Raw genomic sequence first — 15,262 nt, 5'->3', positions numbered from 1 at the left:
GGAGTCCAAGCTGTTCATCATAGAGATAGGAAAAGTAAGGCTTAGAAAAGGGATATGATTTTCCCAGGACCGGACCAGATTCTTCAAATGCACAGCATCCTGAGCTCAAAGCCTGGACAGTCTGTATTCTTGTTAAACCAGTTTTATAGATGAGAGAGAGAGAGAGAGAGAGAGAGAGAGAGAGAGAGAGAGAGAGAGAGAGAGAGAATGAATAACAGAGAGGGGAGGGGAGGGAGAGAGGGAGAGGGAGGGGGAGGGGGGGAGGGAGGGGAGGGAGAGGGGAGAGGGAGGGGGAGAGGAAGAGAGAGAGGCTAAAATAAGTCAATCAACTTGCCCTAGAACAAGGCACTCTCTGAGGACAGCAGAGGACAGCATTCATGCCTGTACCTCTCCTGTTGTTTTTTAAAAATCCTACTATTGGCTGGTCTTAGAAAACCCTGTATTATATCTTTGCTTTGTTGTTTTAAGCTACAGTCTCTAAACATCCAGGAAAGCTAAAAGTCAGTTAAATCCCCTAGTCTTTTCCATTTACTCATGGACTGCTATATATTGAAAGACCTACCGTAAATGTGATAAATGCTATTGTAAAATAAAGAACTGTTTAAGAAAATAATCTATCAGCACCTGATTTATCTATGTGACAAGCTGTGCCTTTTATAAACTAGATTTTTCAGAAGCAGGGCACACCAGCCCTGCTCTGAGCAAATGGACTCTTAGCCATTCTGGACAGAATCTGATGCTTTGAGTGCATGCTACAGGTATCTCATTTAGTGAAGGCAGCTGTAGATGCACAGGAATAAATAATGGCAGATTGTTGGTAAACATGACTTCAAAGTCATACACTCCTAGGTAGAAATTCTGCATCAGTCATCTGATCCTGGGCAGGACACCTGAGCTTATAATGCTTCAGCTTTTTCATCAGAACACAGGGAAATAAGAGCTACAGACTACATTTTTTTTTTTAGCATTCCATATGTATTTTGCATTGACAACAGACTTAGTCTACACAGAATACCTACTATAATCCCTACTGCAACTAAAAATAACATCCATTATCTAAACTAGAATCAGGTTCCCTTAATCCCAGAAGAAGCTGAATTAAAACATACTAGAGCAACTTTTTACAGATTCAATTATTCATTCCTTCAATCATTTAATTATTTACTTGTGATCTAACAAGTCACAGGCAGTGTTGTATACAATAAACACCCAACACTGAGTGAAACACAAAATTCCCAAGGATAGAGACAACAGACATATCAATACAGACAATAAGCCAAATGGTGGATAACACAATGAGAAGAAAGAAAGAAAGAGAGAGAGAGAGGGAGAGAGGGAGGGAGGGAGGGAGGGAGAAAGAAAGAAAGAAAGAAAGAAAGAAAGAAAGAAAGAAAGAAAGAAAGGAGAAGGGAAGAAAGAAAGAAAGAGAGGGAGGAAGGAAGGAAAGAAAGCAAGAAAACAAAAAAGAAAGAAAGAAAGAGAGGAAGGAAGAAAGAAAGGAAAGAAAGAAAGAGAGGGAGGGAGGAAGAAAAGAAAGAAAAATGAAAGAAAGAAAGAAAGAAAGAAAGAAAGAAAGAAAGAAAGAAAGAAAGAAAGAGGCAGAAAGGAAGGAAGCAGGGTTTCACTATGGTCAAAAGCATCTTAGGAAAAGAAAGGATTTGTTTGGTTTATGTTGCTAGGTCACACTACATCACTAAGAGAAGTCAGGACAGGAAACCAAGCAGGAGACTGAAATAGGGAGCACTGAAGAACACTGCATGCTGACTTGTTTGTTACTCAGGCTCAGTTTTAAATAACTTTCTTATACATGTCAGGACAACATTCCTAGTGATTGGACTAACCACAATGGGAGGGGTGATAATCAAGAAAATCTCCCACAGACATGTCTATAAACCCATCTGACCTAGGGGATCCCCTCAGTTGATGGAGTCTCCTCTCAGATGACTTCAGGCTGTGTCAAGTTGATAACTAAGGTTAACTATGACTAGGGTAAAAGAGCATAAGAGTAGCTTTGGAATAGCTATGCATTCGTGTGCATGAGTACGGATATTGTCTTATTTTATGCAGAGTACTAGAAAACAAATTCAGTGACAACATGGCAAATTAAGGAAGGACTGGAGAGAAAAAAACATGAAGTGTCTGGGAAAAGCAAAAATGGCTATTGCAAAGACACAAGGCAGTACTTCCAAACAAATTCCTACTGGGATTGATAGCAGAATAACAGTACTACATAAGCTTTGGCATTCTATGTGTATACATGATGAGTGTCTCATCAACAGATCAGGCGTAAGGGCAACTGAGGATGATACCCTATGCCAACCTCAGATGCACATGTGTACATACATTCAAATGTGGACACATAGACACGTGAACAACACACATAACAGAAAATGCAAAAGGAGAAAATTTAAATTCAGCCTGAAGGATAACAAAAATAAAAACAAATAAAGAATGTGGAGGTTGAGTTCTATCTGTAATTGCATTACAGATAAAAGAAATTTATTTAATCTAAATTGCATTATAGATTAAAGAAGCATTTGCCTTAATTGTGTATGACTTCTCCATTCGCCTGAAGTCCATCTCTCTCTGTTATGGCTTTGAATCCTGTTCTGTGGGCTGGTTTTCTCCGTATTAGCTGAATACACATTTGCTTTCCAGTTATTCTCTGCTTGGGGATGGAGAGGACCACAATATCTTTTACATTAAAAGATACATGACAAAACCTGGTCCTTGCCCACTAGACATTAGACATTCTCAATTCAAAAATTTTATATATAGGACAGGACAGATATCTCAGTAGTTAAAGTGCTTGTTGTACAGGCATACGAACCAAAGTTCAGATAACCAGAAACCATATAAGTGTCAAGTAGTCAGGGCAACCTAACTCCAGGCTCTGAGGTCAGAGACAGGGATCCACATGGCAAGCTGGCTAGCAAGGTCAGACATGTTGGTGAGCTCTAGGTGAAACTGAGATATTCCTCAACAGATAAGTTAGAAGGGTGACTGAGGATAATTCTGTACATCAATCTCAGAGATGCAAACGCATGCACACATTCAAAGTGCACACATACACATACAGAATAAAACATGTACAACATACAGAATAAAAATGCAGAAGGAGAAAAATTAAATTTATCCTGCATGAAAACAAAAAATAAAAAACAAAACATGTAGAGGTTGATTTTTCTCTGCGAGATTCTAGGCTAAATTATCTGTCGTCTAGTATTCCCAATTCAATCATACTCCCTCCCTTCTCAAGATTAAGCACATACTTAACTAATCTTTCTTCATTTTGGTTTCAGTTCCCTATCACCTTAGTAAGGAGCTGGTGCTTCCTTTTCCCACTGGTCCCCAGTGTACTAATGGTGACAGTGCATAAGCTTATTTCTCAAGCCCTTCACATACTTCTCCCTTCTATCACTTAAATCTTCCAGCACATTGATGCTGCAAGGCCTTTGCTCTTACTATCCCTAAAGCCTACAAAGGTCTTTTCTCAAGTCCCCAAGGCCTTATTTCTTCATACATTACAAATCCAATTTCAAATACCACCTTGCCCATAAAATGAGGATGCTAGTCCTTTTTTAATTGCCTCCTATCACAGAGGTCATTTGAAAATGCATGGTTTCTTTTTCATTTATCTATTTATTTCCACAGTAGAAATCATGCTGTTTTCTTCACCACTTTATCTTCACTGACCTCAATATCTCCTGACACACAGTAGGTGTTTAATCAGAACATGTTGACTCAGTAAATGAAGAAAGTGATGAACAAATATTTTCTTATTTAGCAAACATGCATGGACATGTAAGCTAATTATGAATCAAGAATATTAAAATATTCAGACATTTGACCCAGCAATTCTCCTCCTAGGAATATTGCCAGAGGAAAACAAGTTTAAGCTCAAACACAGTGGTTTCTGTTGACTAAAAGTTACAAGCAAACAAACAAACAAAAAACAACTAACGCTCATTAATAAAATAGGAAATAATGATGAGACGGAATTATGAATATGTTTAGTGCTTATGATCTAAGATTAGAATGAAAGAAATAAAACTTGTGTGAATAAGTATAGAAAATTGAGCTCAAAAAGTAATTTGATACATTGCCAAAGGATATGTTTTAAGCTTTCTACAATGAGTATGTGCATACATAGCTTTTATGATTAGCAAATATCAGGGGGAGTGAGGACAGATTTGTGGGCACTGAAGTCCATCTTCCATATTCAAAATGGCGAGGAGGCTGGTATAACAGGCCAGTTAAGCTCCTGTAGGAGGCTGGGGCAAAGCTTCTTTGGACTCTGGTGACAGGCAAACCCCACAGGGCCATTTCCAGCTATTGTAGGAGAGGCCAGGATAGGAGGGTACAGATCCCTGCTTTCTGGGAAATTGCTCTAGCTCTGATCAATCAGGGAATTGTCTTGAAGCCCCTGACATTTATCAAACCTCCTTCATCCTCATCTGTCACCTTGCGGTAGGGCTGCCTAGCCAGGCACACTCTAATCAAGTCAGCATGCCCTGGGGGTCCCCAGAGACAGAAAGCTGAAGGATACAGAAAGAGTGTGGAGAGAGAGAGAGAGAGAGAGAGAGAGAGAGAGAGAGAGAGAGAGAGAGAGAGAGAGAGAGAAGGGAAGAGGATTCTGAGGGAGGAGGGGTGTAAAGCACAGGCTCAGAGAGTACCCGTTTGTTTTGCTATCACGGCAATTAATGCCGGGAAGTGACATTTTAAGGGGTGCTGGTGACAGCTTTGGTGACATTCCTATTTGTGATTCCATGACAAATCTCTGTCTATATCTTATTTTAGTGAGTGTGGAGACAGCTCTGAAGCTGGCAGTCTGGCAGCCTAAGCTCCTCTCTGTTAGAGACTCCATTTCTCAGTTTCTGCCCAGTCTAGCCATTTGCACACTGATGCCAAGGTCCTGAGGAATTTGAAATCAAAAGGCCATGATCCAGTGTTAGCTCTTCGATGACCCCTCTTAACCAGCCCATTCCTTCTAATGATTACCTGGGGCAGAAATGAGCTGCTGTCATTGTACATGTTTCATCTACTCTGCCTATCAGTTGGGGGCAATAAGACCAGATAGACAATGACATTGTGAATCCTTGCCTGCCTTGTTAGGTGTAAAAAATGTGTTTTGATGTACAGATCTTGCTCCCTTTGTTTTGTAAGCAGTTCTACAAAAGAAACAGAAGACAAGAGATTAAGCTACAATATCGCAGGCTGAGATTAGAAAAGTTTACCTAAATTGTCTGATCCTCAGGCCCACTTCACCATCCCTGACCAATGGCCACATGCTTTTATTTGAACGCATCTATAGATGAAAGCATAACAATTAAGACTTGGAGGTGGGGTTGGGGTTGCAGCAATGTAAAAAGTGTAAGCACTTTGCCAGATGATAGTCAGGGTACTTCAGGAACAAACATGTTCTGGCAATACAGTGGATAGTGAACATGAACTCTAATGATGTGGGCACAAAGAATACTTTATCATTAAAATGCTATGTCACAGGTGAGCGACTCACATTCACTGAGCAGGAGTAAAGTCGTGTCTCAAAGATGTCAATAATGGAGTTTATCAAGGAACACAAGTTTGTGAAGCTAGTCTGTAAAATGGAAGAGCTCAGGACAAAATCTCTAATTGAACTTCGTGGGAGGCAGGAGATGAGAGCAAGAGAGTGATCAAAAGTGATGAAGATTCATTAAATAAATATATGAAACTGTCAACCAACCAAAGATAGCAACTATTGCTTTATCCACCTTTCTAAGTAACTGGGGAAAGGCCATTTTCTATGTTGTTTGTTGCTTTATAGTAACACACAGGTGACCATCAACATGACTAAAGGGTATGAATGATTTCATATGAGTGACTGAGTTAGGAGGAAGACCAAAAGAAAAGATGCAGGTGTTATCAGCTCTTCTTCCTTTCTTATTGACTATGGCTCTGCAGATCACTCATACAGGGGTCAAGGCTACTAAGGCTGCATCTTCTGTCTGAGGGGTGCTTTGTATTGCAGAACTAGGAAGGTACTTTAAAAACAGGACTGAAAGACAGATGAGTGTATGGAAGTCAGGACAGTTTGGTGTTAAGAAAATTATTTTCTTTTCTTCTTCTGCTTTTATGACATACATATTCCATTACCCTCTCTTGATTTTGTTCCCAGCAAGAAAGGAAAGGGGGAGTATGAGAAGAAAGCGGAGGAGAGTTAAGAATAAAATATGGTGCTGTATTTATAGGAAAATGTCACAATAAGACCCATTTCTTTGTATGCTAACCAAAAACATTGTTTTAAAGTTTTTGTTCCAAACATTTTTTTCTTATGCTGGCATATCTCATATCTTTTAGAAATAGCTTACCAAGTATATGGAAACATAGCCCCAGTAAAAGTAATGTATTTTTGCAAACATTTTCGCAGTTAACCCAACATAGTCTTGACTGGTTCTTTTATGAATTGGTAAGTGATTTCTCATGAAAGTATCTAGTGGTGATGGAGTTTTGAAGATTAAAATGTCTTAGGACAATAAGATAAAGGTTGTGCAAAAGGTCCTTTGGACAGATTTTTTCATTTCATGACATTGAGACTTAGGATTGAATGAAAGGCACCACACAATTGAAACTATACTCATCTCTCTAACTCCCATAAAAGTTGACAGAAAGCCTAGGAAACTCTATTCCTGAGTCTCTGGAATGACCTTCATCCTTCAGATATGCTGGCAAAGAATAGGGAAGAGCCCAGTAGTCAGAATCTGTGTTCACTGTGTATTACCAAACACTGCATTAATCTGATGCTCCTTATATGTTCCATTCATACACTGTGAAATCAATGAAGTGACACATACCCTCATCAATTCATGATGTAAAGATAATTGTAAATATCAGAGCATGACACATGTAATAACATTATAAATTATTTTGAAAAGCTTATTTTTGAGGCAAATACAAACATCACAAAGACTATACACACACGGGAGGTAAAATATCAAGCATATTTCTTAAGCATATTTCTTTTTATACATGGTATTGAAAATTTTTGAATAAACTTGGCTCCAAGTGATTTGATTTGTTAGCATCTAATCTGAAGGATTTCCTCCTTTCCTTCAAACTGTAAGGATTAACATGAGTTGTGTTATCTTCAGAACATGTTAGGTTTGGAAGCCAGACAAAACTAGATTTAAGTTGTGTCTCCACTCCTTATAGCTAGAAACTTAGAAATAATATTTACATTTTTATGAAGACAGTACTTTATTTAGGGATGTATTCAATAAGCCACTGTTTCAAACATACTAATGCCACACCATAAATATAGATAAGATCTGCCCAGTGCAGAAAATAGATAATGAGTCCATGTGAAGAGTATTCATCTGAAATGGATGCCGAAATATCCACTAGTCTATTCATTCATTCGCTTTCCCCCATTCCACCATCTACTGACTCAGCACATAGGTAATGAAAATTTTGTCATGTGCTGGATAGTGTGTAGTATAGAATGGACCAAACAGACCTAATACTTGTTCTTATGGAACCAAGTCTGGTGTGAGTATAATAAATAGCATATCTAAATCTATCTAAATCAAACAGATGATTAAAGGAACACATAGAAGAGTTGGAAGAGGACTCAAGAGAAGGGCCCAAATAGAAAAGAAAGCAAGCATTGTCTAGGAATGTGCTCTATTTTACGATCATGTTGATGAAGAATTAGCTATGCCATGATAGATTGAGGAAAGAAAGGGAAGTTTTTTTCCAGCAAAGAAAAACACAGTATTTTCAGACAGTCTGTAGTTCAGGAATAGTAACAGGTTGTTTTGTTAATGTTTTTTAAATCATTTTTAAAATTTATTTTATTTATATGAGTAGACACCATTGCTGTCTTCAGACACAACAGAAGAGGACTTCGGATCCCATTACAAATGATTCTGAGCCACTATGTGGTTGCTGGGAATTGAATTCAGGACCTCAGGTAGAGCAATCAGTGCTCTTAACTGCTGAGCCATCTCTCCAGCCCAGAGAAGCAGGTTTAAAGAACTGAGAAAAGGTCATGTTGGAGAAAATATATGAAATGACAGTCAAGTGAGAGCTAGGGATGATTTGATGTGGACAAAAGTCATAACTAAATAGTGGATGGCTGTGAAAAATGGTCAAGACGAGAGATACCATGCAAGCAGTGAGGCCAGAAGGGAGGAATGTGATGCTGAGGGGTCTTAGGGACACCAGGAAAACAAATATTGCTGGAGAGGGATGGGTAGCCTTAGTTTAAAGGTCTGGAATTACAGGCTAGTGAATCTGTATAAAGATGCATGAATGGGAAAAGTGGTATTTGGGGGACTTTGCCTATGAAAGAGTTATGCAAACATAAAAATACCCAAAGATGGTATTTATGTGACATTCACTGAGGGGTGTCATGGGGACATTAATGAAGAACTGTTTCTAACACATTGAAGTGATCTCTTGACATCAGACAGGAATTCACTGTATCTCAATGACCACTCTACGGAAAACGGATCTCTCTCTGTAAAGTCCCTATAGCTGCTTCTGGTCTCAGAGATCACACCCTGACTACCAAGATTACTAATGTTCAGACTTGTCAGGGAATTCACACTCTTGCTGTATGTTCTAAACATTCCCTGGAATTGAGGACTCAGTGACTTCAGACCTATGAATAACTGAAATATCATCCTAAGCTTCAGCCAAGTTCCTGTGTCAGACTATGTGATGCCTCTATATATATCTCTGTGGGCATTGCTTACTTAATGCTATTTCTCTCTTCTTCCTCTACCCTAAGTCCTTAGATAAAGGAGGGGAGCAGAGGAAGGTTTTCTTATGCATGCCTTCATTCAAGGGATCATTACAATAAGGGAAATTAGAGAATTACCTTCAACAAAGAAAGAAATTAGTGCCAGTGCTAATTAGGGGCAAAATGTATTGAGAAAAAAATTACAATCAAAGCAACCATGTGAATAAATATAGGCTACTACAAGAACACTCAATGGGATGGGGTAAGAGCTGCCTGGGTAGATAGTATTCCAAATACTCCCTTGACAATACAAAACACATTGTGAAACTGAGTAAGGATGCCTGATTCCATTGATCAAATTGGATTTCCTTTGATGCAGCAATTCAGCACTTAGGAACATGCCTGTCCTACAGAAATGGTCTGACAGGCTGAAGGAGTATCTGCCTAGCTTTAGTAAGCGGTAACGATATGTTATGTCTGCTATCTTTGTGTTAGTGCAAAAATTTAAAATAATGACTAATACAGCAAATAATCAAGTGAATTTCAGTATACTAAGCATATCCACATAATGACATCTATAGAACCTTCAAAGACAGTAAGGTACGAATGCATGAGTGACAGAGGAGATGGTTTGGATACCTTGGTTTGCAAAAGTATTATTAATTCATTTAACACAATGCATTTTAATCATTCCACCCCCAAGTCCACCCCTTCCCCCTGTGAAGACCCATTTCAACTTCAGAATAACAGGAAAGAACCCCATTGATGTTAATATATCTAAACACACACACACACACACACACACACACACCACTGCACCACGCCTTACATATGCTGGAGAATACTAAAAGAATATGAATCAAACTATTATCAAGTATCTGCTTTTCAGTCCTATTAGTGGCAGCGGGGAGGGCAAAGGTAGAAAGTTAGCTGTTGTTTGGGGCAATTCCAACCTGTCTGTTCCCCTTTCCTTTTATCTTCATTCTCTCCCTCTATTTTTATTCCCATATTCTGTCTTTCTTTCTTCTGACCTCCCTTCCCTTCCCTCACTCCCACCTTTCCTTTCTTCTATTGTGACTAGCACATATTTCTTTCATCATAAAACCTAATAAAATAATGCAATGCACATTCATTACCCTTTATACTATTCTTCAATAAACTCATACATTTGTTGTTCTGTCTTCATTATGCTTCCATGCATAATCTTCATAGGAAGTTTAAAAGGGAGGAGAGAGATTAGAATTGAGATACTGTGAGTCTCCTTTTGTATTAAGCATAGTGAGGAATATTCATTTATTGGCACAAGAAATGTTCAGTAACTCACTTGAGGTCAAGGATGATAGATAGTAAAAGTATCACAGACCTTCCACATCACGGGGTCAAACTAGTTCAAATAAACATAGCAAAACAAAACAACAACAAAAAAAACATCCAATCACTGTGTTAGGAAAAGGTCATAAACCCACGGCTGGACAGTAGGAAGATCAGGAGAATATCATGTGCTGGATGGATCCAGAGCACAGGGCATGACTCCCCAACAGCATCAGAAGAACCTTTCTATATCTAACAGTGGATAGAGTCATACCAATGCATTCCATTTAAACATTATCTCTCCTCAATATCCTTGAGCCCATACAACCTTCAGCAGTTGTCACTTTAAAATTGTCCTCTTTCAGGTTTTGTACTCCTTTCTGCTAGACCTGCACATTTGAGCTCAAATTGAGGTTGGTACAATTCAATCTGGCTGAGAAAATTTAATGCCAGTGGCAAATTGTAAGACTGAAATGTGCATATAGAATTAACCTCTGGCAATATAATTTCAAAATACTGTAGGATCGCTTTTGCATCCCTAATTATTATTTTATAATTATACATACTTAGTGTGGTGATTCAATGCAGGCATGCATGTACAATGATAAAACATAATAAATTATATTTCTCTCTCCTTAAGGATTTGTCTTTTGATTTTGGAACCTTGAAATAACACTCTCCTTATTCTTTGTAAATATCTAATGAAACTTGTAAGTTGTAATCATCTTTTGTTCCTTAGGACATATGCACCTATTCCTATTCCTATCCCTTAACTGTGTTCTGATACTCAGTGCTCATAGACTTTCTAGCCTCTGTGTATTGCTAATACAACGTACCTTCTAAAGAACAGACTTCTGTGGTTATCTCAGGAGGAAGACAAGAGAACCCAGGCTTGAGCTCTATTGACACACCTAGGTCTTTGTGATCTGATAGTGGAATTTTCCATTTCTAGTGGACTGAGGAGGACCTTCAATTCAAGACTATAATGCTGAGGAACTACCTTTAGAATTTGCCTCCTCAAGGATAGTTAGAAGTCTTTGTTATGTTGGGAGTTGCAAGGAAAGTGTTCTGTTTTCTTCTTGACAGCTTTTGTTCTTGACTTCCATTCTTGTACCCAAGTCCCATAAACTTGACAGAAGTATGGGTATGCTGAAATTAGGGAAACTGAAGATGTGGGATAAATGATGTCAAACAAGTTTTTTTTTTTTTTTTTTTTTTTTAGAAGTCATTCTACCAGTAAGCTGAGGATTGGGACTCAGTGCAATACTGGCCCCTGCACTCTACCATACTGCCTACCTCTCATGAATCATGTACTTGTGCCTGGCCTTCTGAACACTGATGTTCAGGTTTCTGAGAATTTGAGACTAGTTCTTTTGTCTGAAAGAGGTCAGTTTGGTAAATAAAAACAAACACAAAAACAAAACAAGCAAGCAAACCACCAGAAGCAGCAGAAGAGTCCCTGCTGAGCTGTTATCAAGTGGGACTTCTGAAAGGAGCAGATACTGAAGCATCTCAGCAAACAAGAAGACTGGAATCCTCCCTCAAATTTTGAGGAGTCAGCCGAATTCAGCATTGTTCTGTCTTCTGCTATGACAGCCCTAACAGTCAGGATCTTTCTTCCTCTTTGAGAAGAAAAAAAATGTATGGAACTCAGAATGGACATATTTCATCCTCTTTAAGAAGCACAAAGCTTAGGACAAGTCAACCTCTCAGGGAAATGAGCCATCATCTGGATATGCATGGTCCACTCTGATCATGAGAAGATAACTGTCTACAGCAACAGATATTTTTCCTGAAGATTTGGGGACTAAATCTCTGATCTCAGCTCTGCTGCATCGTAGGTGTGTGGCACAGAGATACCTATGGAACTTTGGAGATGCCTTCCTAATCATGACTTATCTTTAGGAAGACTCCCACTCTGCTACCTAAGGGCAGCACAGAGGTTCTGTCATACACATCACCATTCCAGGTCTAATACAGTGTCGGCTGCATTGAAACTACTTTGAAGAGAGATGAAATGAGTAACTGTAAAAGCCAGCAGGTGTTTGTCAGGGAGGGGAGGCATTGACTGCAAATCTTAGACTTCACATGTTATAACTCATTGAAACTTTATAAACCCTCTGCAAAGCAGAACACTTGTAGCCATGACATCTGATGGGAGATGAATGTGTAACTTGTCTAGGTTCACAGAAGTGGCAATACTGCACATGGAGACCCTGTTTCTATTGTAATGCCTACTGATAAATACTTGCTTGTAAGTGTAGACTCCATCATATGGATCTATCTCCATACCAGAGAGGACTGGGGGGAGAAAAAGAGGGGGCATGGAAAGATGGAGGAAGAGTAAGACAGCAAACAAGAACAACAGGGGTGACCGCCTCCCACTCTAAGATGTTTTCTCTTTCCATCTTCATGCTGGAGAGTATGTTGGGGGTGAGGGCTGTGTCATTATGCCAGATAGAGGTAAAAGTTCTATGGTGCTCAGCACTGGAACATTACCAGCTGAACAAGAATGCTGTCCGCCTAGGTATAACACTCTAATATATGAAAAATGAGAAGCTCCATCCAGGAGACAGTTCCAGGATGGTGAAATGCCTGAAATGTATTTCACTCAAGAAGGCTGAAGAGGCTGATTTACAGAAGTAATGGGCACTTTCTATTTTTCTCTTGTCAAAATTCCCAAGATATTTCTTGGAGAAGGAGGAACAGATTCGATTTCTTTATAGATGAGGACAAAGACATAGTTTTCAAGTTTTGTGGGAGGAGAAAAACAACCTTCTAATCAGAATGTTCGGAAATAGGCCATATTCTTGATAGTGAAAATATTGTCAAGGAAGGTAGTTAAGAAACATTCAGAGGTATTGGACTACAGACACTCTGGTGCCCTCAAAATTCCAGGTATTGATTTGATATTTCTGTCATTAGCGAAGAACCAAAAGACATAGAGTTATAGCTCAGCAGAGTGGTGAGTCTAAGATCTGTAATGACTGATCTCAAAAGATCCTGTGTATGTCCCCAACCCCTGCACCTCTCTCCCTATGCCCCAGTTTGCCCCAGGAAAGACAGAATGTTAAAATGGCTCACCTTTCTTTTCAAATTCCACTTTGTCTTCTCCTGGCCTTCCCAAGCTGTCCAGGGCATGGGTCATCTGGCTACCAAACTCATCCTCACGGGAAACGTGGTTGGTCCGCCTGGGTGGGTCCTCTTCTTCTTCATAGTCATAGTCATCCAGAATAGGGGTTTCCCGGATAGGTACACCGATAACTGAGTTGTGTGCCTGAAGTCTGGAGGAGCGGAAGCTCTCTCTGGCCTGAGGACCCAGCAGCACTGATGGGATGTAGTGAATCTCATGGGTAGCTTCTGTGCTTGCGCTCTTCTGTGGGATGCGCCGGCGCTTCTGCCAGCGCCGCTGGGCATACAGTGCCACTGTGAACACCAGCAGCAGGAGGAGCAGTGCAATGAGTCCACCCTGGAGGAAAAATAAAGAAGGGCAAAGAGATGGGTCACTGGTTTGTCAATAGTAGACCCAGATTGTTTTCCTATCTGCCTTGCTTTGGCTGGGTTCATGGGTTCCACCATGGATGGATTTTATTGGTTAAGAGACACGACTTCACAGTTCAGATTTTTTTTTCATTAACAACCTGTGCGACTCTGAGGAAACTTTGACTTCTCTGTGGTCTAATTTCATAGCCATCAAGGATGAATACGAGTCTCATTTTCCCTTCTTTACAAGTTTGATATGAAGACAAAAAAGATATTAGTAACAGCCATGTTAGGACAATCTACCTTGTTAAATGCAGGCAGATGCTTTCTTAATTCTCCTACCAGCTGAGCAGCCCCAGGACAATCCCTCATACTCTCTCAGCCTTATTTTATTATCTTCAAAATGAGCTTCCCAAAAGCAACACGAGATAGTAACTTTTCCCACACTCAAATCACAACTTTCAAAAGGTATTAGATTGCATTATTCAAGTCCAAAAATTTCTACAGTCTGCATTTTCTTCATTTTAAGTCCTTTAATCTTTGATTTTTTTCAAGAAGGGGTCTGGGACACACAGTAAGTACTTAAAACATCCTAGGAGAATGAATGAAAAATGAATAAAAGCAAAAGTTCCCAAGGCTCCTTCAATCAGAATCTTAAGGGAAACTGAAGTTTATTTATCTTTAGCTCATCTCACCTCTGCATATTAGAAATATGAGGGCACATGTCTGACTATAACTTAACTACTTATAATATTCATGACATGATCTTGTCTATGACTTTCCAAAGGCAGGATATTCCCTAAATATGCATTCATTTTCCAGGTCTCTGCCAAAGGTGGATGGCAGGAGTTTTACACTCTCCTGGTCTTACCTCATCTCCACAATGACAGAAAAAAAAAATCTCTCTTTTTTAAATTTTATATCATGTTTCACCTCTTTGAGATTTGGTGTCTCTTAGTTCAGTTCTGTTTGGTGTGTTTTGAGAGAAGGTGACTCCAGTGGATACTACTTAAAAGTCTTATTGTCTTTTTACTAACCTGGTCCCTACATCCTACTGACCACATACACAATGAACACTATAATGTTATCTTATCTAAGGCCCCTAATTCACTATAGTAAACATAGATGCATTTTTTTCTCAAAATGGGTAGGGCTGGAATGTAAGTGGGTATAAAGTTGAGGTGAGAGCATTATAACAGGACTAAAGTACTGCCTTGAGCTTAGCAGTGATCTACAGTGAGGTACAAAGGAATACTTTCCTAGATATCACAACTTAGAAATCAATAATGTAAACTGAACATATCCCCACACCCACTACATGACTTTATTTAGATACACACATGTATAAATTTTCAAGTATAAGTAAAATATATGAGTTAAAAGCTTCTATGTAGAGGGAGATAAGATGAGAGTTGAGAGATATGGAGAACATATTGGAAATTGACTGCTGGTAAGCATGGGCTATAAAATGTTCTCTGTCAGGGTACATGCAGAGTTATTGTATCAAAACAATTTAAAAGCAGGAGAATGTACTACAAACTGGAGAGCCATGCATAAGCATGACACCCTTGAGAGAACCACTGGACTTCTCTGTCTCATTTGGGCATTCTATTTAGGACAGAAAAAAGAAGTGACTCAGCACGGAGAAATAGCAAATCGAGTAAGTCAAAAGTGGCAAAGGTTGCTCTAACTGACCCATGCTAATGGAGCTACATTCTGACTACAGCTTTTTTTTCACCAGGA

The 15,262-nt window shown here is 39.2% G+C and overlaps 1 protein-coding gene across 4 annotated transcripts in view; it reads right to left on the bottom strand.

The window, feature by feature from the left end:
- Astn2 (astrotactin 2) overlaps nucleotides 1–15,262 on the bottom strand; it is a 917,671-nt gene that overhangs the window by 706,490 nt on the left and 195,919 nt on the right. For all 4 annotated transcript variants that reach the window (XM_034502232.2, XM_034502233.2, XM_076934798.1 and 1 more), the window contains exon 3: nucleotides 13,121–13,505. In XM_034502232.2, the coding sequence (XP_034358123.1) occupies nucleotides 13,121–13,505 (385 nt within the window). The remainder of the gene's footprint in view (nucleotides 1–13,120; nucleotides 13,506–15,262) is intronic.

This window comes from Arvicanthis niloticus, chromosome 5 (assembly GCF_011762505.2).
Source record: "Arvicanthis niloticus isolate mArvNil1 chromosome 5, mArvNil1.pat.X, whole genome shotgun sequence".
In the NCBI taxonomy this organism is placed as follows: Eukaryota; Metazoa; Chordata; class Mammalia; order Rodentia; family Muridae; genus Arvicanthis; species Arvicanthis niloticus.
The sequence above is the reverse complement of the archived record's forward strand: the minus strand, read 5'-3'. Positions and strand labels throughout refer to the sequence as shown.